The sequence below is a fragment of the Vombatus ursinus genome, unplaced genomic scaffold (genome assembly GCF_900497805.2).
Source record: "Vombatus ursinus unplaced genomic scaffold, bare-nosed wombat genome assembly UNPS02009062.1, whole genome shotgun sequence".
In the NCBI taxonomy this organism is placed as follows: Eukaryota; Metazoa; Chordata; class Mammalia; order Diprotodontia; family Vombatidae; genus Vombatus; species Vombatus ursinus.
Genome location: NW_020948840.1, coordinates 18,191,002 through 18,215,124, shown reverse-complemented (window position 1 = coordinate 18,215,124; position 24,123 = coordinate 18,191,002). Strand labels below are relative to the sequence as shown.

The 24,123-nt window shown below is 44.8% G+C and overlaps 1 protein-coding gene across 4 annotated transcripts in view; it reads left to right on the top strand.

The window, feature by feature from the left end:
- Positions 1-18,363, top strand: part of FOSL2 (FOS like 2, AP-1 transcription factor subunit) — a 35,106-nt gene extending 16,743 nt beyond the window's left edge. For 3 of the 4 annotated variants that reach the window (XM_027850519.1, XM_027850520.1, XM_027850521.1), the window contains exons 3-4: positions 8,648-8,755; positions 12,642-13,327. In XM_027850519.1, the coding sequence (XP_027706320.1) occupies positions 8,648-8,755; positions 12,642-13,154 (621 nt within the window). In that variant the 3' untranslated portion in view covers positions 13,155-13,327. Of the gene's footprint in view, positions 1-8,647; positions 8,756-12,641 lie in introns of all 4 variants that reach the window. The other variant, XM_027850522.1, reaches the window with a different exon arrangement.
- Positions 18,364-24,123: the final 5,760 nt, after the last annotated feature.

The following is a 24,123-nucleotide window of genomic DNA, read 5'->3' as shown; positions in this document are numbered from 1 at the left end:
TGACCCTAGGCCCCATGCTCTATTCACTGTGCTAACTAGCTGCCTCTAAAATGCTTTGCCAGCTCTCTCTAAAGTACTATCTACCTATGAGGGGATATTATTATTCAACAAATTTTTTTTAGTACTGACAATGTACAAGGTACTCTGCTAGATACTAGAGATATGAAGACAAAAATGAAACGGTTGCTGCCCTCAAGAAGTTTACGTTCTTTGAGGGTAATATAACATATTTTTGTTGTTTAGTCATTCAGACCATGCTGTCCATGGGGTTTTCTTGGCAAAGATACTGGAGTGGTTGGCCATTTCCTGCTTCAGTGGATTAAGGCAAACAGAGGCGGGGTTAAGGGACTTGCCCAGGGTCACACAGTTAGTAAGTGTCTGAGGCTGGATTTGAACTCAGGTCTTCTTGACTCTAGGCCCAACATTCTGTCTGCTGAGCCACGTAATATAACATATACACAGATAAATAAATGCAAATTAATTAGAATAGAGTGAGACAGAGCATCCACAACTAAGGTGGGATTCAGAAAGGCTCCATGGAGGAGGTGACATCTGAGTTAAGCCCTGGAGGAAGAAAAAGATCCTGAAAGGCAGAGCTGAGGTGAGGGTTCCTTCTAGACACGGGGGCCAGCTTGTGTAAATGCTACCTCCAGGAGATAAAGCCTTGGAGGCCCTGCTCCCTAGTGGAGGCATCTTTCCCTCCAAGCCTGGCCACATGCCTCCCAGTTTGGTTCCCTGTCACATTGCATTGACACTGCTAACTTGTACAGAGCACGCCAGGCCAGGGCAGTCATCCCCTCCTGGCAGACTAGTGCACCTCCTTGAGATGCCCACTCTGCTAATAAACATCCTATTAGAGAGGGATCAGCTCTAGGGCCTTCTTCATTCTGAGCAGCTTATGAACCTGTCCTTGCATTGAGAGGGGAATAGTGGTCACCTGGCCGTTATCATTGATACTTTCAGTGTTATTTGGAATTACGGAGTTTGTTTCTCCCAAGAGACCAGTACTTCCCTGGGAGACCGTATATGTATCCCAGCAGGGTTATAGGGAGGGAAACTAGGTGGTGCAATGGATAGAGCGCCAGGCCTGGAGTCAGGAAGATGACTCTTCCTGAGTTCAAATCTGGCCTCAGACACTTGACACTTACTAGCTGTGTGACCCTGAGCAAGTCACTTAACCCTGATTGCCTCACCAGAAAGCAAAAAAAAAAAAAAAGTAGACTTGTTGGGCCCCAGTAGGAAGAACTAGGAGCAAAGAGGGGATGTTCCAATGGGGGAGGTATTAATTTAATGAAAGTAAATTAGAGCTGTCCAAAAGTGTATGGGAGGCTTTTGGAGGTAGTGAGTTCTCTCTCATTAGAGGTCTTAAAGTCTTGGATGAAAACTTGGGTGGGAATGTGGTAGCAGGGATTCCTGTTCAGATTGTACTTTGTGGCCCTGCGATCCTCTTGAGCTCAGACTTTTTGTATTTCTGTGATCTATTATAGTGATTAAACACAGTACATGTCAGACAGGGCAGCTAATATTAATCAGGCTTCATTTACTATGTGCCCTGATGTTTCCAATGAGGTCTCTTGTAATTGAGCCACCCTTCAGGATCAGCAATCATAATAATGTCTCCCATTAATGTGCTTTTCTCCACGGACCTCAAAAGATTTTACAGACGTTGGTGAGCCAGACTCTCCCGGGACATAAATGACCCCGGGGATGAGTCAGGCACCATGGGAGAGGCATTGACTCTCTAGGGCTGCAGGGGACCATGGCGGGAAGATGCTGAATAGCATTCGCTTCCTCTCTGTGAGTGATGCCTAACTCATACTAACACCCTAATGCAGTCTGGCTAGAGGCTTTTATTTGTTTGTGAGAGGAAGGGAAGGAACAAGAGGCATTTTCTGATGATCCATCATGAGCTAGGAACTCAGAACCATCACTCATCAGGGAGAGTAGAAATATCACGGGGCTGGTAGTCAGGAGACCCTGAGTTCTGGTCCCAGCTCTGTCACTGACTGGGTGGGTGACATTGGACAAGCCTCTTCACTTATTTGAGCCTCAGTTTCCTCATCTTTGAAGTGAGGGGATTGTCTTCTTTCAGCAAGAATTTGTTAAATATTTGGTAGGCACCAGGTTCTGGAGATAGAAAGTAAAAAACAAAATATTCCCTGCCCTCAAGGAGCTTACATTCTATTGGTTGTGTCAGGTGATCTCTAGGGCCCTTTACAGCTCTGTGATTCTATTCAAGGACCACAGGTCTAGAACCAGAAGAGATCCTAGAGGACATGTAGTCCAAACTCCTTACTTTACAAATGAGAAAACTGAAGCTTAGAGAGGTTAACAGTGTGCAGGCTGAAGTGAGATTTGAACCCAGGTTCTCTGGCTCCAGAGTCCTCTGTGTTCTCTATTTTTCTATCCTGTCCTGTCCTGTCCTGTCCTGTCTGTCCTTTCCCATACAATTTTCCATTCCATTTCATCTCATAAGGCTTCCTTGCCTCAAAGTAAATGGCTCTCCCACGGGATTCAGTTCCCTCTTGATCACCCCGGGAAGCACGAGAGGGGATCCACCGCGGAGGAAATGCAGTTCCATCCTGAACATCAGTGAGCCTCTCTTTCCCCAAAGCATAACAAGCACCAGGAAGAAATGGATAAGTCAGCTTCGTTAATAAAATCCCCAGGCCCTCATGCCTGGCACCATGGAAGGAATGTTGAATCTGAAGTCGGAGAACCTGGGTTCAAATTCTAGTTATTCCCGTGGTGACCTTGGGCAAGTTACCTTTCTCTGACCCTCAGTTTCTTTATCTGTAAAAGGGAGGGGTAGAACTATATGGTTGGACTAAAATTCCTTCTGGTTGCACTGCTGGTGTCCTGTGATCCCATCACCTGGGAGGGGCACTTCAGTGGGAGCTAGGTCTGGCACCGGCCTGTGTTCCGGGAGCTTTTTTTCGAGAGGCCTGGGGCTCTGAGGGGAGGGTGCGTACGGCATGTGGGTGGGTAGGGCTCTAGTGCTGACACACACACGCTCTGACAGTGTTGATCTCATGTTCCCTGGATACTTCCTATGTTGACAGCTCCCACAACTTGCTGCACACCTCCCAAGATTGGGGTTTTGGAAGGTTGGGAGCAGGCTGGAGACCTCTGGGCCACACTTCTTCCAGGATCTAGGGACTTGTGGAAGGGATGAACTGAAATGGTAGTGAAGATACTACCAATACCGTCCCTTTGGACTGCTTGTGTTCGAACATTTCAAGGGTGTGTTGTTTTATCAGTGTGGGGGCAATCCCTTCACCAAACCAGGTGGCAGCTTCTCTCTTACTTAGTAGATGGTCTTTGAGACTTGCTAGGGTAAAAAACCCAAACCTCATCCTACGTCTGGTCTGGTGATGAGCCTGTCTAAGCTTAGCTAGGATGGTGCTCACACAACACATAGAAGAACATAGTGCCTAGTCATGATAATAAAAATAATAGTAATAATTTATTTGGGTCCAGACCTATGATTTCACTGGTATAGGGAACTCCCAGGAATTCCTACTATACCACAATATATTGGCAACAGTTCTGTAGTTAATGGTCTCAGAGGGGTACGGAGAGTTTAAATGATTTGCCCAGGGTCACATGACCAGTGTCAGAGGTAGGATTTGAATTCATGTCTTCTGCCACTATCCACAATCCTCTCTAATAGTAATAATAATCACACGTATATGTGTCATATGTATATATAGACACATGTGTGTCTATATACATATACATGCACACACAGCTTTATAATTTGTAAAGGGCTTTTGTATCCATGATCTCATTTGATGTCACACTCAGAAAGGTGGGCATTTGCAAGAACCTGAAGAGATGAACAGTTCTGAGTCTCTTTTAGGAAGCTTTGGGCCAACTCATGTTAGGGGGTCATGTGTCTACATGATCTGGTGAGAACAGTTTGCTGTCTTCTGTACAGTACCTAAATAAGGCCAATACTGAAGAATTAAGAACATAACAATAACATCCCTGCTGCTGCTAAACTTGTTTCAACCTGATACCCCCCAAAGTTGCCAACCTTCTACAGAGCAAAGACTGGGACTGAATATCTGGAGACCTTGGTGATGCTCCTCAAAGCCCTTTCCAGCCCAAATTCAAGTGCCAGAGGAGATACCCCCACCAGGTGATGAGAATCCCATTGTAACCTGGGCCCAGATCCTTACTTTAGACCCACCATGTACTATCATAATAGAATCTCAGAATTAGAAAGAACCTTGGAAGTCTTCTAATCTCATCTAGAAAAGGCTTTGTTTAATCAATTAATCAACAAGCATTTATTAGGTGCCTGCTATGAACCAGGCACTATGCTAGGTGCTGGGGACACAAAGTCAAAAATCAAACAGTCCCTGCCCTCAGGGAGGGTTAACACTCTACTATGGGGAACCAACATGTCCATTAAAAAGTATATATTGAATGAATATCAAATGCCTGCCAGGTAGTTTAGAGACAGAGGGCACTAGCAGTTGGATGATCTGGAAAGGCTTTGTGTTCTCGGTAGTGAGCTGACTGTGCAAGGAAGTGAGGCAAAGATGAGGGAGTGCATCAACCGACGTGGGAGATGGTCAGTATAAAGTGTGGAGAGAGGAGATGGAGAGTATTGTGGGAGGAAGAACAAAAAGGTCAGTTTTCATATAGGGTAGTCCTTAGAGGATGAGGTTTTGGAGAACTTTAAAGGTCATAGACAAGAGTTTCTTTTTAATCTTAGAGCTTGCTGACTATTAGGAGTGTGACACAGTCAGATCTGCCCTTGAGGAAAATTACATTGGCAGCTTCATGGAGGATGGATGGGAGTGAGGAGAGGCACCAATTAAGGGGTTGTTGGAATAATCCAGGTGAGAGGTGATGAAGGCCTGTACTAAGATGGCAGCTTTGTCCATTGAGAGAGAGAAGAACAACATATGTTATGGAGATAGAATCAACAAGATTTGGCAACTGCTTGGGTGTGTAGGGTGATGGAGAGTAAAGAGGCTAAGGTAACGCTGAGGTCATGAACTTGAGAGACCAGAAGGATGGCGATTGAGGAAATACTCCAAATGGTCACACCGCATATGGAAAAAGTACCCAAATGGAAGTTAGAAGACCTGGTTTTGAAACTTTGCTCTGCCACTTATGAATTATGTCATCTTGACAAGTCACTTGACTCAACTTGGCCCCAATGTCTTTGTCTATAAAATAGGTATAATAAGACCTGTCCTGCCTGCCTGACAGGGCTGGTGTGATATCAGGTGAGGTGATGGATATGACGGCCCTTTATAGCAAACTTTAAAGTCCTCTATACAGAGGAGGCAGTGTGGGATAATGGAAAGAGTCTTGGTTTGGGAGTCAGAGGATTTGAACCCATATCTGGTCACTTGCTAGCTGAGTGACTGTGGGCAAATCCCTTTGCCTCTCTGGGCCTTAGTTTCCTCATCTGTACAATGAAGGGGAGGATTGGATTAGAAGACTAAGATTCCTCCTAGCTGTAACTCTGTGAGCCTATGATCTGTGTATGGCATCATTACTATTACAGTTACTAGTATCATCATCATTCTTGTTAGATACCATTGGCAGTTTATTTGGGGAGGCTCATTGTCAGATTGACTGCTAGAGGATGGATTTTTTTTTTTTTTTTTGCCGTAAAATCTTTGCTACTTTGGCTGAAAGCAAAAGTATATGTGGAGAGTAGGGGTGGGAGCAGAGCTTAGCCACAGCAAACCCTTAGGCAAAGCTTGCTGTGTTGAGTCATTTCAGTCGTGTCTGACTCTTGGTGACCCTATTTGGGCTTTTCTTGGCAAAGATACTGGAGTGATTTGCCAATTCCTTCTCAAACTCATTTTTAGAGATGAGGAAACTGAGGCAAACAGGGTTAAGTGACTTGCCCAGGGTCACACAGCTAGTAAGTGTCTGAGACTGGATTTGAACTCGGGTCCTCCTGACTTCAGGCCTGCGATCTATCCACCACACCACCTAGCTGCCCCTGTGGGAAATTGGAGAGCCAGAGAGTCAAGTCAGCAGGCATCTACTTAAACTACATATCTGAGGAGGCTGCAGTAGACAAGGGGTCTCAGGCGCTTCTGTGTGTAGCTTTGGAGCGATGTTAGTATTGTCTCTCCTCCCCTCTTCACACTGTGTGCTTTGCTCCCTCTTCACCTTCCTCTGTACCTGCAGAGGGCCTTCGAGTCCAGGCAATGGCCTCACATATTTTCTTGGAGATATTTTTGACTTGGAGGTAGGGGGATGCAGGCGAGGGCCATCAGTGCTGGGTCTTCGAGGGTCTCAGCCCGAGTGAGGATGACAGGGTCATGGACATAGATCACAGACTGTGCAGTAGAATGTAAGCTTCTTTGGAACAGAGGCAGGATTGCCTTTGTCCAATTCTTCAGTGCCCACTGCGGTGCTTGGCACATAGTAGTGCCCATTAAATGTCTGCTGGATTGAATTGTTTGTATGGGGTCATGAGGTTTAGGGTTAGCTAGCTATGTCTTCTGATGCATTGGTAAGTCTTATTGAAGAGGACTGTGGAATGAAGAATCCAGACAGCTGTGGGGACTATAACACAGTCTTTTCTTTTTTTTTCTTTTTTATTCTCCTGAACTATCAGGGAACTGAGCCTTGAGCCAGATGTTCAATTCAGCTTGGTCAGGCAACCAACAAGTATTTACGAAGCACCAAGTATGTGCAAAGTCCTGTACTAGGTAGGTTCTGGGAATACAGAGTCAAAATGAATTCCCTGCCCTCAAGGAGCTTGCATTCTTTTTTTTTTTTTTTTGCCTAGGCAATGGGGTTAAGTGACTTACCTAGGGTCACACAGCTAGTGAGTGTTTATGTGTCTGAGGCCGAATTTGAACTCAGGTCCTCCTGACTCCAGGGCCAGTGCTGTATCCACTGTTCCACTTAGCTGCCCCAGGAGCTTGCATTCTTAACAAAAACAACAACTGAAGGGCTATTGAATGCTTTTGTGTTTACATCATTATCATTTCTATAAATGTTCTCCTCCCATCCTCCCATTGAACCCTTTGTCATAATGAAGAAAAACAGTTTGAATGTCTGATAGTGTATACATGACTCTGCTTTTGTGGTTTACCCACTTCTTTTTGCAAAGTGGAGGGATGCTTCTTCATTAGCTGTCTAAGGAGTTTACCTTCTGATGGGACAGCTGTCGGAATGGATGCTACACTACATCCTTTGACCAGAATGCCAGCTGCTTCCTGGGGTAGGGCAGCAGTCTCATACATCCAGTGCCCAGTGAGGATGATTCAGGTCCTTAGCGGTCACTAAGTTGTGGCCACATTCCTTTAAAGCAACGTCCGCAACAGTGCCTGGCACCTTAGCAGAGTGTTTTATTCAGTGAGTATTTGTTGATTAAGTGAGATAATGTATGCAAAGCATTTTGTTGACTTAAAGGAGTATATAAATGTAAGCTATTGTTATTATTAATATTACCATTATTATTATTATTAATGAAAAAGCTGTTTAGTCACGTCCAACTCATTGTGACCCCATTTGGGGTTTTCTTGGCAAGAGATACTAGAGTGATTTGCCAGTTCCTTTTCAAGCTCATTTTTACAGATGAGGAAACTGAGGCAAACAGGGTTGAGTGACTTGCCCAAGGTCACACAGCTAGTAAGTATCTGAGGCCAGATTTGAACTCAGGAAGATGAGCCTTCCTGACTCCAGGCATAGTGCCCTGTCCACTTCACCACCTAGCTGCCTTGGGCACATAATAGGTATGCAATAATGGAATCATAGATCTACTGCTGGAAAGGACTGCAGAGACCATGAAATTCAACTCTTCCATTTTACAGTTGAGGAGACTGAGGCCTAGACAGGTTGTGGATTTCCCAAGGTCAGAGGTAGTAAGGGACAAAGGTAAGAATTAGAACTCATTGCCTCTGACTCCAAATCCAGGGCTGTTTTCCCACTGTCCCCTGTAGCCTCATTTGAGTTGAATCATACACATCCAGGACTTTCTCCCAGAGCATGTGACAGATCCTCTCAAGTGAAGGTCTAAGGAAGGTCACAAGGTAACTGTCCTGATATATGCCCCATGTTTTGGACCCCAGTGGAACCAGGAGAGATTCCTTGTGTTGTTCTTGCTCCTCCAGGGGTTCTAGGGCTGGGTTTCTCATCTGCCAAATGGGGATAATGAATCTGGCATGGGGACATGGGTGCTGGGAGGGATAATTAGTTAGAGTTTGGAAGAAGCTGCTTGTGCAGGTGGGGTCAGGCCAGGCAATGAGTGGAAATCTCTCCAGGATGCATTCCTAGCTTTGACTCTTTGTTCTTGGCAAAGCATCAGGGCCTGACATGACAAAATATGTCATCTCACCTGGTCTGGCAAATCCCAGGTTCCCTTTCTGCCTCAGAAAGGACAGACCCTGTTCTCTTCTTCAGTGCCGGGCATCTCCTTCTTCATGTGTATCTAGTGAACTACTCACTCCTAGCTGTGAAAGAGTCCTGAACTGTGGTCTCAAGTCAAACACTTCTCCCTGTTGAACTCTGGTCTGGCTTCCTTCCTATGCAACTTCTCCTGGTTTCTATCTGGTTTTAAATATTGCCTTCTGAAAAAAACAATCTGGAGATCATCCCAGTTCTTATCATTCATCACTTCTTTATTTTCTTCTCTTCTCTCTGTCCACACATCTAGCTGTCTCCTGAAGAAGAAGAGAAGAGAAGAATTAGGAGAGAGCGAAACAAGCTGGCAGCGGCCAAGTGCCGTAATCGACGCCGGGAGCTGACTGAGAAGCTGCAAGCGGTAAGAACTATTGCTTTTGGTGAAAGAAGGCACTAGGCTCACTGCTCTGACACCTTGTCCTCTCTAGACCTCGGGAATCTGTCAATCCTAAAGCAGGTGATGGCATGGACCTACCCCAATATAAAAATTTCCAGCCTTGGGGCATCTAGGTGGTGCAGTGGATAGAGCACTGGCCCTGGAGTCTGGAGGACCTGAGTTCAAATCCAGCCTTAGATACATAACACTCGGCAGCTGTGTGACTCTGGGCAAGTCACTTAACCCCAATTGCCCTCACCAAAAAAAAAAAAAAAATTTCCAGCCTTCAAAAGCCAGTGTGAGCCTGTTTCTGCCCATGCAATCCATAATTTAGGCCCCTCCATTTCTAAACACCTCAAACATTAGGGGCTACCTCAAGTAGAGCTTCTCTCCCAATCTAAGATCAGTAAAAAGATGTTTTCCCCAAACTCCAGAGTTTGGATTCCATTTTTGGCAAAGATGAGTCATATTCTATGACTGTGCACCTTAAATTCTTCACGTCCTTTCTTGGCATGAACAACCTAACCTCACCCCACACCATATCACGTGAGTGCCTTTCTCTGTGGTCTTGGCACCTCCATTCTGACCTTGTGAGTCACTCTCTCCAGCTCCTTAATCACCCAAGCTTTTGGGTGTCCATGACCTTTTCCTCCCTGACCCTTGATCTGACCAGTCTCAACATCATCCCAGTTAAAGAGTCTATAGCTCAACCCCCTAAGAAGAGAGAATAGAAGATCTGGATTGGGTCCAGATCCTTCTAGCCTCATTCAAAGATGTCTATGGGAAGGAGAGTACATCCTGGGTACATCTCTTTTGGCATGAGAGATACCCTTACACAGGAATAGTGTTTTGCACTAGGCAGTTCTCCAACCTCCTCATTTCCTAGATGAGAAGGCGTAGATACAGAAAGTTGAAGGAACTTGCTCAGAATTACAGAGGTAGGAAGTGGGAGGGTCAGATTGTGAACCGATGTCCTGAATTCAAATCTAGGGTTCTATCTGTCCTGCCTTTTCCTGGAGTCCATGGGGCCCTTCAATGATGACTCTTTCCTAAGTGAATTCTGCAGTGTTGAGTTTTCAGGATTAGGTGGCAGGGCTATTGTCAGAGACTGCATGAGGGTGCTTTTTTCTTCAAACCCTAAGTGAGTAGGCAAATTCATGATAATAGATTCACAGGAATGGGTAGAGAAGGAGGGGAGGGGGTGTAGAAAGGGATGACATAAGGCTAGAACCATGTCATTTAGGATCGTTGCATCAGAGCTCCAGAGCTTGAAGATTCAGAAGCAAACCCTAGTTTGATAAATGAGGAAACTGAGGTCCAGGGTAGGTACATGATTGGCCCAAGGTCACATGGGAGGCAGAGGTGATTAGTCTTTGTCTTGGTATCTGGACATTGTTTTATTGGTATCTGAAAACTTTCCACTTTCTAGTTATGTCTTTCCCCACAAATCCCAATTCAGTTAATTCATAAAATCACAGATTTAGAGCTGGAAGGGACCTTAGGGCCATCTAGTCCAATTTCCTCATCATTTTATACATAAGAAGACCTTGGCCTGGAGAGGATAAGTCACTTGCCCAAAGGTCACAAAGGCAGTAATTAGCAAAAGTGGGATTTGACTCTAGAGCCCCGTTGCTTCAATCTGAATATTAATTAAGCACCTGCTGGGGTCCGAGGCTGCACAGACCAAAACAAAAGAGTCCCTGACCTCAGAAAATTGACATTGTCCTGGTCCTCAGAGAATCCTGACCCTCCAAAGCCTAGAGTAAACCCTTGCAAAGTCCCCGTGTTCCTCTTTGAGGCCATGCACCTTGCCCCTCCCTTCCCCTCACAGGTCCCTCGGCCACATCCTCCACAGGAAACCTCTCATAAGCCCATGACGCTTGTCAAACTCTTGAGGCAGATGGAAACTTTTCTTTTCTCCTGTAACTGTCCTTCACATCCTGCTTTGTATGACTCTTGTCTATGACCCTTCCTTAAATAGGAGTTTGCATTGGGTGGAGGTAGAGGGCAGCGTGTAGAGAGGGGAGCAGGCTGGTATTCATTCCCCTAGAGATTTCTTGGTATATCTTATCTGGCTATATGATCAACCTTGAAAGGTGAAGAATAAATGTTGACTCCCGAAATGAAATCTCGAGGCCCTTTCTGATGGAATTGGGGAGGAAAGGAAGGGAAGGGGGAGAGAATAAACATTTATATATGCTAGGTACTGTGCTAAATGTTTTTTAGTAAATATTATCTCATTTGATCCTCACAACAACCCTGAGAGGTAGGTGCTATTATTATTTCCATTTTACAATTGAGGAAACTGAGGCAAACAGAGGTTAAGTGACTGCCCCAGGGTCACTCGGCTAGTAAGTGTCTGAGGCTGGATTTGAATTCAGGTATTCCTGACTCCAGGCACAGCACTCTAACCACTGCTCCATCAGCTGCCTGAAAGAGAAAGTGAATTTGGGTTTGAGGATAGAAGTTGGGAGGAAGGATGGAGCGTAGGAAGAAAAGGCTACGTAGATTCCCAGGAGGTACTGGTTTTTCAGCTCTTGTTTTAAATATGATGAGCTTGTGATGCACATAGGACATTGAACTGGAGATCCCTCTGTGATGTATACTATTGCTAGTACCTTGAAAAATTCAATCATCCTCCCTAGGCCTCAGTTTCCTCATCTGTAAAATGAGAAGATTTGACTGGTTGTCCGATGAGGTCCCTTCCACCTCTAAAACTATGATCCTATGACCTCACTCAATAAAGCATCCCCATATACTGGCAGCGGACGTCCCATGATTATTCTAGGAGACAACATTTTCCTTTCCTTTCCAAATACCCTTTTCTCCCATTTCGTGTGCTAACCTAGATTGGACTTTGGAGAAAAGAAGTATCTTATCTTCCAAGTGTTTTAGAATCCTTAACTTTGGGTCCAAGATGGTAAGGTGGGGTGCTATTATTCATTCATGTGTTCATTCATTCATTCAACCAAAAGACTAATTAAGCGCCTATTGTGGGCCAGGCTCTGAGGGAAAAACAAAGCTTAGATATAACATAGGATCATAAAATAAAGGATAACAGATCTAGAACTTAGAAGAACCTCAAGATTATCTGGTGCAATCCTTTTGCATGACTTCTGCATGACGGGAACTTACAGTCTAGTAGGGTATTAGCCTAGTAAGGTACATATGCAAAAAATTGGAATACAAACATGACAAGCTCATTTGAAGGTTGCAAATAAAGTACAATGTGAGGTCTTGGGGGAAAGTCATTACCAATAGGGATATCAGGGCAGGCTTCGTGGAGTATTTGAGCTGTTGTTTAACAGATGGGTAAGAATGCAACAGGGAAAGAGGAGTGGGTGTGGCATTCTAGGCATCGAGAACAGTGTGTTGGGGTGGGTAGAGAGCAGTTGACTTTGGCTTAGGGCGTAGGGAGCATGTTATGAGACAAAGATGGAGAAGGTGGGTGGAACCAGCAGCAGGTCTCTCCTGATTCATCTGGGCAGTCTTCTTCGGGTCCATGTTAAATGAGATGTCTTTACAGAGTTCCTTCCAACTCTTAAGATGCCGTGTGTCTTTGATTTTGTGTCTGGGTCCACAGAAATTGTTAGTGGTTACCCCTGAGTCTCGACCTGAGACGCCGTACCCTGGTCCTCTGGCATCAAGGGCCCGGATTTCAGTCCTGACTCTTGATTCTCACTCCTTGTGTGGCCTCGGGCCTCGGTCTCCTCATCTATAAAACGAGGGGGCTGGACCAGGTGGCCCTGAGGTTCTTCCAGCTCTTTATCTATGATCTTTTGGTCCTGCGGTGTGTTAACAACGAGAACATAGACAGAAAGCTGAGGGTCCTTCCTTTGACTTCACTTAATTTCTCTTCTTCTCCCAACAGGAAACAGAAGAGTTGGAGGAGGAGAAGTCGGGGCTGCAGAAGGAGATAGCTGAGCTGCAGAAGGAAAAGGAGAAGCTCGAGTTTATGCTGGTGGCACATGGGCCCGTGTGCAAGATCAGCCCCGAAGAACGTCGGAGCCCGCCATCCCACAGCCTGCAGTCTGTGCGCCCCGGCGGCGGGGTAGGTACTGTCGTGGTGAAGCAAGAGCCCTTGGAAGAAGAGATCCCATCCTCCTCTTCAGCCCTGGACAAGGCCCAGAGGTCCGTCATTAAGCCCATCAACATTGCCGGGGGCTTTTATGGGGAGGAGCCCCTCAACACCCCTATTGTGGTGACCTCCACTCCAGCCATCACCCCAGGCACCTCCAACCTGGTCTTTACCTACCCAAACGTGCTGGAGCAGGAGTCCCCCGTGTCCCCTTCTGAGTCATGCTCCAAGGCCCACCGGAGAAGTAGCAGCAGCGGGGACCAGTCTTCAGACTCCTTGAACTCTCCCACTCTCCTGGCTTTGTAACCCAGCTGGGCGCTGTCCTTCCCAGCTCTGGAGGGGAATGAAGGGAAGCCACCCTCCACCTTCTCCACTGTCTCCTTCCCAGGGACCAGCACACTGGCAGTGAGCGACAGCAGAGAGAGGGACACTACAGGAGAGCTTGGCTCTGGGGAGAATGAAGTGGACTCTGGCGGTGAGGAGTGCGAAGGACCTCAGGGCAGACCAGTGGATGAAGTGGGGACTCCCTCCTTAATCCCACAGGCAGCTCCTGTTACCTTCAAAACTTGGGAGAACTCTGTTTTGTGGACTCATGTATCTCCCTGAAGCTGGTCTGGACCATTGCTTTCCCTTTCTTCTGATATTGTATTTTGGAGTGATGGTTTCTTTCCTTGGCTTCCTTTCCCCCGTGGGGGCACATTTGATGCCTTCCCTCCCACTCAAACCATTCCTGTTCAGCTTTATTCCCCTTATATCGATTTCTCTCCCTTTTTTGTTTCTCACCCTTCCGGGACATTTCACGAGGGTGGTCTGAGCACTTAAGACTCCCTTAAGAATCTTTATTTGTTTCTGGAGGTAGGGCTGTGAGTAAATGATTTTCCTTGAGTCTGAAGTGTGTGGCTTGGGATACTGGGCCTAAAACCAGGAAACAGGCCACCAAAGGCTCCCCCAGAGACATGCCCCATCCCTACCTCCTGGAGTTTGTGATAGAGCCAGCCCCCTGGCCTTTTCCACCCTCTGTGCAGAGCTGGGAGAGGCAGCTGCTGTGGCTGCTCAAAGAAGAAGGTGTTCGTGGAGGCAGGAGATGAGAGGCACAGCTCCCCGTGGGTGCGTGCCTGCGTATGTGCGTGCAGTCAGAGCTGGCTTTGCAAAATGCTTAATTACCAACCCAGGAATAGCGCCAACAAAGCCAGGAGGGTGCCAGCACTGGCTTCCCTCTCTTCGCTGCTGCCTCGAACAGGGCGTCTCCCATAATTACTGCCTCTCTACTTGGGCCAGGGACCCTTCTCTCTCCCGCCTGCCTGCCTCTGGAGGCCTCCCTCCCCTGGGAATCAAGGCAGCCCTCTCCAGGCTCCACCCTCTCCCCCTACAGACGCTCAGAGTGACGCCACCCACGGAGTTTTAATGAGCGTGGGCCAACTCTCCCCATCCCTACTGAGGCGGCCCCTCCCCAGCACTGAGGGGAGACACCACGATAAAGCATTGGCCTGGGATAAAAAGGGAATGGGGAGAGAGATGGGGTGGAGGAAGGAGGTAGTTGCTGGGATGGTTTTTTGCAGCTCTCTCTGGCACCCAAGCTCAAACAGACCATCTCAACCCCTATGCCCTTACTTGTCTCTGTTATTACACCGATGAGGACAGCTCCTGTCTCCTCTGGCACTTTGCTACCTGGTGGATTGACAGTTTTTTCTGCTTTAATCTCCCTCCTTCCCCTTCTCTTATGGTCCAGGCAATCCAGTGGCAAACACTTGGATGGGGACACTGGGCTGATTTTGCTTATTCAGGGTGGGGCCAGATCTGTTTGATCCCCCTGACTGCTAATGGCTGAGATAAACCTTCTCATCCTGCTGCCGTTGGGGAGCAGAGAGCCTCATTTTACATGTGGAAAGAGTCATCTGGCCTCCACTGAATATACAGCTTCTGCCTGGCCCAGCCCCTTTCCTTTTACCCCTCTAACTAAAGCCTCTGGTCCTGGGGTTAGGTAGGGGGTTCTCTTTTGGGTCCATTAACTTGGTTCCTATCAATCCTCCTGACCAGTAACTAATTGATCCAGTCACTTTGGTGGGCAGGTTTTCCTTTGGTTTAAAACCACTCCCACTGAGACATTCCTTTGAAGGAGACACACTTGCTCGCAATTAGGCTCCAAAGATTGGGTGGTGGTTTTTAAAACATTTATTTAAATCAAACCCAGTAGGGGCAGGTTTTCTAAATTGGACCCTGGAGTGAGCAACGAGACATTAAGCCCCTTCATTGGCTCACCCAGATCACTTTGCATATCTAATATAGATTGAGCACCCAACATCCATTGGTCACTTAGGAATTTGACATAGCTCCTTTCTAATGGTCCCCTGTGGGGTGGTGTGTGTGTGTGTGTGTGTGTGTGTGTGTGTGTGTGTGTGGTTGCTACCTAAGATGCTGGGAAAACCTAGGATAGGGGGAGGATGGGATCTCATTAAAATGCACATTTTTCTTAAAACAAAATAAAACACTCCAGTGCAAAATGCTTTAAAACCAATTTCATTTCCACATTCCCTGGCCCTGTTGGAAACTCCTTCCTGGTTGTCCAGGCGGCTCTGGGGACGTGATCCTAAGTGAACTTGAATGTTTTGGGTTTCTGACTTCTAGTTAAGCAAAGAACTCCTGAGTCAGCCAAGACCCAGCATGAAGTGGTGGAAAGTGAGTGAGGCATGCTTTATTCTTAAAGGGTTAATCATCTCTAGTTGCATTGGTATCCAAGCTGGAGCCCTTTGCTTTTATATGCATATACATATATATTAAATGAAGCTGCTTTTTTCTGGTCTTAAAAAATATCTTCTATTTCCCTTTCTGCCCAGGACTGACCTGAAGGTAGGTCAAAGTCTCTTCCACTGAGGCTATCCTGGACAATGAATAGGCATGAATCACGGGGTTTCATTCATTCATTCAACAAGCATCTGTTAAGTACCTACTATGTGCCAGGAACTCCACTAGGCTCTGGGGATACAAAACCAGAAGCAAAAATGGTCCCTAACCTTGAGCTTACATTCTTCACATTTAGATCAATCAGGCAACAAACAATAAGTACTTATTGTGTCCCAGTCACTATTAGGTAATGTGGGTACAAAGATAAAAATGATGTCCTTGCCTTCAGGGGTGTTTGTTGAGTTGAATAGAAAGCCATGTTGGGACTTTGGGACCATTTGTGGGCCAAAGCTAGGTGACCCATATAACACCTTCAGAAGGTCTTATAGCTTGAGGCCTTCTCCACTCAGGACCTGCTCTTCTGTGGGAGCGCTCTCAAAGATAATGGTTTTATTCAGGGAAGATGAAATTTGCACCTGATGATTAATATCTTCAATTTTCTGACCACTTCCTTCCAGGGGAACCGTCAGAGAGACTGATGCATCTACACACGAATACACACATATTTCTCCAAGCAGGAGTTAGTGTTAGGTCAGCTGACTCCTAGAAAAGAGTGTTGGAGTTGAGTTGGTTGGGTTGGGGACTGCTCTGTTTCCCAGGATATCGGGGTCAGTGAGGCAGCCCTTCAGCCTGGAGTCAGACTGGGCTGGGCAGAGCTTTCTGAGAAGGCTGGGGCAGGTTCTGAGCCGGAGTATGGAACGCCCAGTCTTTTCTGCTGCCTGGCTGACCTCTCTGAGAACAAGCTATTCTCTGGATGGACTGAGGAGGGCCAACTGACAGGGAAGGGAGGGAGGATCTAGGTGAAGCGTAGGAAATTGCCAGGGCCAGTTCCAAGAAAAGAAGATTGGCTTTTGTTTTTTGGGGGAAAAAAAATAAACACTTTCTTCTGCCTGCCTGGAGGGCTGTGTACATCCATTCTGGTCCAATGTCTTGAGTCATTCTCTGAAGACTCTTGACAAACAAAGCTAAGCAGAAGCTGCTGGTGGTGTTTCTCTTTTCTGCCTCAATGGAGGCTTTGCCCTTCATTGGGCTGCAGTCCTTCCCACAGCTCACGCTCTGGAGAGATAAAAGGTTTCTTCTCCTTTTCTTGAGGAGCAGTCAGTGCTGCTACACTCCCCCCACCCCCATTTTACCCCTGGGCAGTTTTCTTTCCCTAACTAGACACCCTGAGGACTATTTGTTTCCTCCTTTCTACCTCTAACTCTTCCTGAGACTAGAGTTGAGGGGATAGCATAGTGCCTGCTAGGTAGGGTTCAGCAGTAATAGTCAAACAGCTTGTTAAAAATGAAAGGGTTATCATTACAGTAGCTGCTGTCTTTGTCTTTTTCCTCTCTTCCCTTTTCTCCCTCCCATCCTTCTTCCTCATCCTCTTAATGAGGGGACTGGACTAGATGACTTCTGATCCTTCGTAGCTCCAACCTCTGATCCTCTGGTCCACCTCCTCTTTCTCCTCTTCCTTTCACTTCTCTCTCCCTCCCTCTCTGCTTTCTTCCTCTTCTCTTGAAGTTGACATTTTTCATCCCTCAACTTTGTTTCATCTCCCAGAATGAATAATGGCTTTGGAGTCAGTCACGATTATTACCTTTGTGAACTTTGAGCAAGTCACAGCCTCCGTGGGTCTCAGTTTCCTCATCTGTAAAACAATAGACTAACTATTCTCTGAGATCCTTTCAAGCTCTAAATCTAATACGATAATACTGTTGCTTCTTCTCCAGCACCTTTACTTTGGGGGTACAGTCCAAGACTAGCTTGGGATAGTCTAGGATGCACAATAAGTTCAGGGTAAGACAGTTTGCGGCCGATACAACTTCATTTTCGATCAATCCTTAACCAAACCTGTCTGAAGCCTTCATCATTTGTTTGTTTAGCCCTCTTTTTAAAAGCCAAGATCTCCTTATTGGCAGGCAAATGTGTGTATGTGTGTGACTGCTCCTACAAATAAAACCCAATCTAACTACCACTAACGATAACTTCCCATGCTCCTTTTTTCCTCCTAAAAATTAAAAAAGGAGTCATTTTGTGTTTTTATTTCCTGAATCCCCTAGCATGCTAGCAACAGTAGGATCCTAAAGGGGTGGGTCAAACATTGGGGGACGGAGGGAGAACGCAATCTACATTTATTTCATTATTTATTAAAATGTTTACATTTTCTTTGTGTTATTCTAAACCTGACTATAAAAAGAAAGCATTAAAATACTCAGTTCTGGGTTGTTGTTGTTGTTGGTTTTTTTTTTTTTTTTGGTAAGATTTTTTTAGGCTGATGATGCTTTTTTTTCCTTCTAAAATGGTTTGTGACTTGTGTTTGTATAAAATGTACAAAGAGGTTTTGTGTCTAAAAATGGATGTTCATTCCTTTTGGGGCAGAGGTCAGGAGGAAGTCTAGCATGGTATGAAAATATGATCAGAGCCCTGTTCCCTAGAAATTGTTTTCTCTCCCTGTGTGATTAAAAGTCAATTCCATTTATTCTAGTGTGTGGTTAATTAATAGTAAAAAAGAAAATACTCATCTGTGTATAGAGAATAGGTATCAGGGTATCTTATGTGGCAAGGGGAGGAGAAAGGAATTGTATATATTTTGATACATGTTCAAAATAATAAATCGTTGTGTATTAGAGATGTCATTGACAGACATTGAAGCCTGCTTTAAAGACCTTGAAAGGCAAAACAAGTCAAAGAAGATTCATACAGATCTGTGGGAAATCAAACGATTTCTTGAGCATCAGTTTGAGGTTTTACTTTTTTTCTTTTGTTTCCTTCTTAAAGTGATAGTGATTTTTTGCCTGGGATAAGGCCAAGGCAGGGCCTAGGGCCTGCGCTCCTGCCTTTTTGTGCAGTTGTGAAGATCATGAGCTTGCTCAGCCCCTGAAGCATCTCTGGCGCTGGATGTTTTTTGTTTTGTTATTTTACTGTAATACAAACCTACAGTATTTGCACTAAACAAAAAAAAAATAAGAAAAGAGAAAGCTTGTTAGAAAAAGCTTGCTGCTATGGAAGAAAGAACATATTGAAAAGTTTTTTGTTTTGGGTTTTTTGTTTTGTTTTTTGCTTTTTCAATTTAAACTGAGTAGCATTTTGTAGAATAAAATTAATTAAGATCAAAGAGCTTGATGTTGGGTTTTTTTTTTTCCTTTCTCATCCCTCTTCTTGCCTTTGGTATTGCCTCTAGAGTTTTTTTTTTTTTTTTTAACACGTCCTTTCTCCATGGTAAAGTTGTCTGTCTTCGGTGGAATTGGACTGGTAACTGGACAGCAAGAATTCAACAATTCAGTTCAGAAAACATTTATTAAGTATCTGCTATGTGTTGGACATTATACTAGCCCCTGAAGGATAGGAAGACAAAAACCAGACTAGTCTTTACCCTCAAAGAGCTTCCATTCTGCTGGGGGGCCCAGAACAACATCTAAACAGATAAGTAAATACAAGATACATAGAAATCATTTCGAAGGAGGATGCGCTAACAGCTAGGGAGGATGGGATCAGGAAAGGCTTTTTAGAGGAAGTAATCTGTGAGCTGAGCCTTGGGGGGAACCAGGCGTTGTAAGAGGTGGAGGTGAGGGAAAGCACATGGGTGTGGGGGACAGTCTGGGTTGGGGTACTACCTTGTAGGTAGTACTTTTGCCATTAGCAAAAGTATGAAAAGAGGCTAAGCCTAAGCTTAGGGATGCGTGTGTGTGTGTGTGTGTGTGTGTGTGTTTCAAAAAGCAAAGAAATGAAACTGTGAAGTTAGAAGACTTGGTCCTGTAAAGGAAAGACATTTGGGATGTGAAGGGCCTTCTCAGGTTATACCCACTGCTACTCTGCCTACTCTCTGAGGCTCCTCACTGCTTTTTTCCCCCACTGTTAGTTGTCTGTTCCCCGCCCCCTTTTTTTTGAGGCAATGGGGTTAAGTGATTTGCCCAGGGTCACACAGATAATAAGTAAGGCTAGATTTGAATTCAGGAGCTCCAAGGCCAGTAGTCTCTATCCACTGTACCACCTAGTTTCTGTGGCATTCACTTTGAAAATATCATTGGGTATAAGTGTAGTGCTCTCTCAGAAAGGGCAGTCCTGGCCACGTCAATACCCCCTACTGTGGAGATAGACCAGAGCAGTTCAATCAAATAGCTATACACACAAATAAGCACACAAATGTTTATTAAAAGATTGCTAAAAAAAAAAATAAATAAAAAATAAAAAACAAAACAAAAAACCAAAACAAAATAAAAAAAGGAGATTGCTAGGAGGAAGGCCTTATCCTAGGTACTGAGGGGGATGCAAAAGCACATAAACACAGGCCTGGTTCCTAAGGAGCTTAAGGTCATGCAAAAGAGATAAGACACTAACACTAATAATGATGATGCAATATAGAACATTATAAATGCTGCAATAGTGCAAGCAAAGTGATTTAATCTTTGGTATGGAAAGGAGATTCTTCTGAATAGGGTGATTTGGGAAGGCTTCATGGAGGAGAGGGCATCTGAGGTGAGCTTTGAAGGGTAGAGAGGAGTTCAATGGGCAGAAACTGGAAAAGTAGAAGGGGAAAGGTCATTCTAGGAGGAGGGAACAGCACAAGCAAGGAACTAGAGGTAGAAAAGCATAAGCTGGATGATGAATGGTTCACTTTGGCTGCAAAAGACAAGGAAGAAGTAGGAGATAAAGTCGGGCAGGTAAGTGGGAGCCAGGCTATTGAGGCCCATAGGCGATGAGGAGCCACTGGAACTTTGTGAGCAGGGAAGTGATGTGATGAGAGCTGTGTATTAGAAAGATTAAGCCAGTATCCATGTGTAAAATGGATTGAAGGTTGAAGAAACATTGAGGCCAGTAAGGAGGCTGATTCAAGAAGCCCGGTAAGAGAGAAAGAAGCACCAAAGCAGGGCAGTGACAGTGGAGTTGGACAGGGGGAAACAGAATACATAAATGTGCTGCACATTCCTGATTTCATTAATATAGACCTTGGTATGGAAGCCTGAGCTAGCAACATAGGTTACTGACCAAACCTAGGATTTAACAGATGAATCCTAGAAAGTTACCTGAGGTTCACAGAGGTTTAGCAGAAGGATTTGAACCCGCATCTTTCTAACTTCAATGGGATGAACACTACACCACAGCTATTTCTGTGAAAGATATTTACATTACTTATAATGAAAAGGAGATTACACTGTAATCTTACTACAAGCTACAGTGTACCTTGCTAAAGGAAAGGTTTTTAAAAAGCCCCCATCATCATCAATGCATCTTTAAGACAAGCACAGTAAAGATAAGCAAAAACTAATGAGAGAAATTATTTCTCTCTTGTATTCATCAGTAATTATTGAAATCGGACTAAGGTTTTTCTCCTTTTCTATATCCTCATTTAGAAATCAGCCCCAGTAGGTTATTCAAGCAGGCTTTGAAGTGTAGGGCTGATACTGAAAGGGAGAACTCAGATCTGTTCAAAAGGTAAAGAAATTTTAGTTTAGGTAAACTGATGGATTCTGACCCATTGTGTTTTATTCGGACACATCTGAGAAAATGCGAATTCTCCCTTTTGTAAGAGGGGTGATATGAATATAGTTAAGTCTCTGATCAAAACTGAGTGATCAGAGTCCCATGCCCCAGGCCCTCATTAGAATATGTCCACCTCTCATTATAATATTCATTTTCTCATAAATTGTTAACCAATCAGAGTTGATTTCCACCCTCAGAAGTACCCACTCTTCCAAGGGCATATAAGCATTCTGTGGGTTCCATGAGGGGTCTTTGGCATTTGAAAATGTCGCTGACCCCTTTTATTAATTATATGCTAGCATGATGAGTAAAATGATTAATTATCCAGAAACTATGTTTCTCCAACTTTTAAAGCATCACACTAAGTATTTCTATTCTTCCTTGTTGAGGAAAATGAGCCTTTACCACTCATTTAACATTTCTAGGAAGCAGCTAGGTAGCTCAGAGGATAGAACATTGGACCTGGAGTCAGGAAGATCTGAGTTCAAATCAGGCCTCAGACACTTATTAGCTGTATGACTCTGAATAAGTCACTTAACCCCTGTTTGCCTTAATCCACTGGAGAAGGAAATGGCAAATCACTGTGGTATCTTTACCAAAAAAATCCCATGGACAGTATGGTCCAGAGGTCATATAGAGTCACACATGGCTGAATGACTGAACAACATTGATACTTCAAAATCCCTTGAAGGTCAGGAAGAGGGAGTATGTCCAGATCAGAGTTAGGTTAGTTACCCCACCTCAAAAAAAGGGGTTTCTCAGACTATCTCCAGTTCTTAGCTGCCTTTTCCCCCCTTTGTGTTCCATTCCCTGAACACAAGTGCCTAACAGATATCCTGAGGTGGGTGCTTCTAGCCTGGCAACCTTATGAGTTTGAGAGGTAGGGAGCTCCCGGATCTGGGTGCCAGTTGCCAAGCAGGAGGTGACCACTGAAACACCTTCCCAAAGGAAAAGATGAACACCACCAGAAGATGAGGCCAAGTCATCTTCTACCTTGCCAGAAGATAGAGACTTTGAGTAAATTGTTCAGACGGTTCAGAGCCAAGGCAAAGGAGAAATGCGTGCTCTACAATCCCATGAAATGATTCATGTTTTGATTTTTTTAAGTCTCAGCCTCTTGGGAGAGAATAATAGGAGTAATGGGTTACTGTATCATGATTTAAGTGTCCATCAACTATTTGGATGAGTCTCTTGGTGCATTACTTTTGTGGTGGAGAAAACCAATAGCTTTCCTATTGAGGCATAATTAGCTAGAGAATATAAGAAAAGTTGGGCTCCCTTTGTGGGGGCGGCAGATTTCCCCTAGACTAAACCCCAAAACACTTGAACCCAGAGCCAGGCTTCTTAGGAGGAAGGGGAACTGCCTTAGATGTAAAATCCCTCAATCCTGGGTCAATTCCATGTGCCTGAGGACCTCAACTGAGGAGGAACTCACAACTTTCTGAGGCACCTCATTTCATTCATAGATAGCTCTAATTAGTGGGGAACTACTGCTCCTTACGTCAAGGCTAAATTACTGGTCAGATGTATGTCGTAGAGTTGTTTTTCAGGTATGGATAGGACTAGATGGCCTCTTTCAGTTTTAAAATTCTGTGACTCTGTGAAGGGTCTGTTCTTGAGATATCCAGGAGAAGGAAAGATATCAAAGGAGCAGGGGAAAAAAAAATCACAGGCCATACCATTACCCCAAAAAGTGACACTAGCAACTACTAACACATATGTTTATTTTTTAATCTCAGTAAAATCCTTTTGGGAAATGTCCATGAGTGCATGAAGGGTATCCATCCTCAATGAAAATATGAAAAGAAAAGAAGCAGCCTTTTCCCAATTGTTTGAGCACTGGTTCCAGATTCATAGAACCTGGGTTCAAATCTTGCCTCTGGGTCTCACTATCTGTGAGACCTTGTTTAAGTAGAATTTGATCCCAGGTATGTTCTGACTCCAAGTCCAGTGTTCTCTCCATGACACTACTCTGTCTTAGAGTGCTATATAAATATAATATGATTTTTTAATTTTTACTCTTATTAGTAAGGTCTAGTATAGCCAGGACTTTCCTTTTCTTTTTATTTCTTTTCCATGTCTATAGTACACAGTAGGCACTAAATAAATGATTATTGAATTAAAGTATAATTGGAAGGCTAAATATCCCCCCCCCCCCAGCATTTCAATTGGATGGTTAGCCTGGTGGAATGTTGCTTTGACTGAGGGTGCTAGAAGGGCTCCTCCCTATTCCTCCTGCAGTAAAGGAAACTCAGGGCCTGGATTCAGGAGATGTGGGTTCAAATGCTGCCTCCAATACTTACTAACCACAAGTGTCAATTAACCTGAGTTTTCCTCATCCCTTATAAATTGAGGATAATAGTACCTACCTTGCAGGGGTGTTTTGAGGAAAGGGCTTTTTAAAAAGTCTTTAAGTGCTATATAAAGATGAGTAATTAATATTAGGCTGGACCTGATTGGTGGCATTTCTTGAAGGTAGGGATAAGGGTGGGGACTGACATGGCCTATAAAGCCAGAGGCTGACCTGGATGGCCTCTCTGAGGTTTCTTGCAGCTCTGGATCCATGAGCCCACATCCCATCACTCCCCTCTCCTGGTCTCACCTTTTCTAACCTTAATCGATCCTCTTAAGTGGTACAAAGGTCACAACTCATTGCCTGGTGGGATGAGGGCAGTTCACAACCTGGGAGTCATCCTAGACTCTGCCTTTCCCCCCACTTCCTCTTGGAATGTCTTGTTCCCTTCAAGGCTCCTCTCAAGCATGGGCTTCTACCCAAGGCCTTTCCCAACCCTCCCAGGGAATGGCGCTCCCCTTCTGGAAACTTTTAGTAGATATTTTGTGTTTATTTCTCTGTGTTCACTTTGTGTTCCCCCAAGACTGTAAGTGTCTTGAGGGCAGGGGCTGTTGT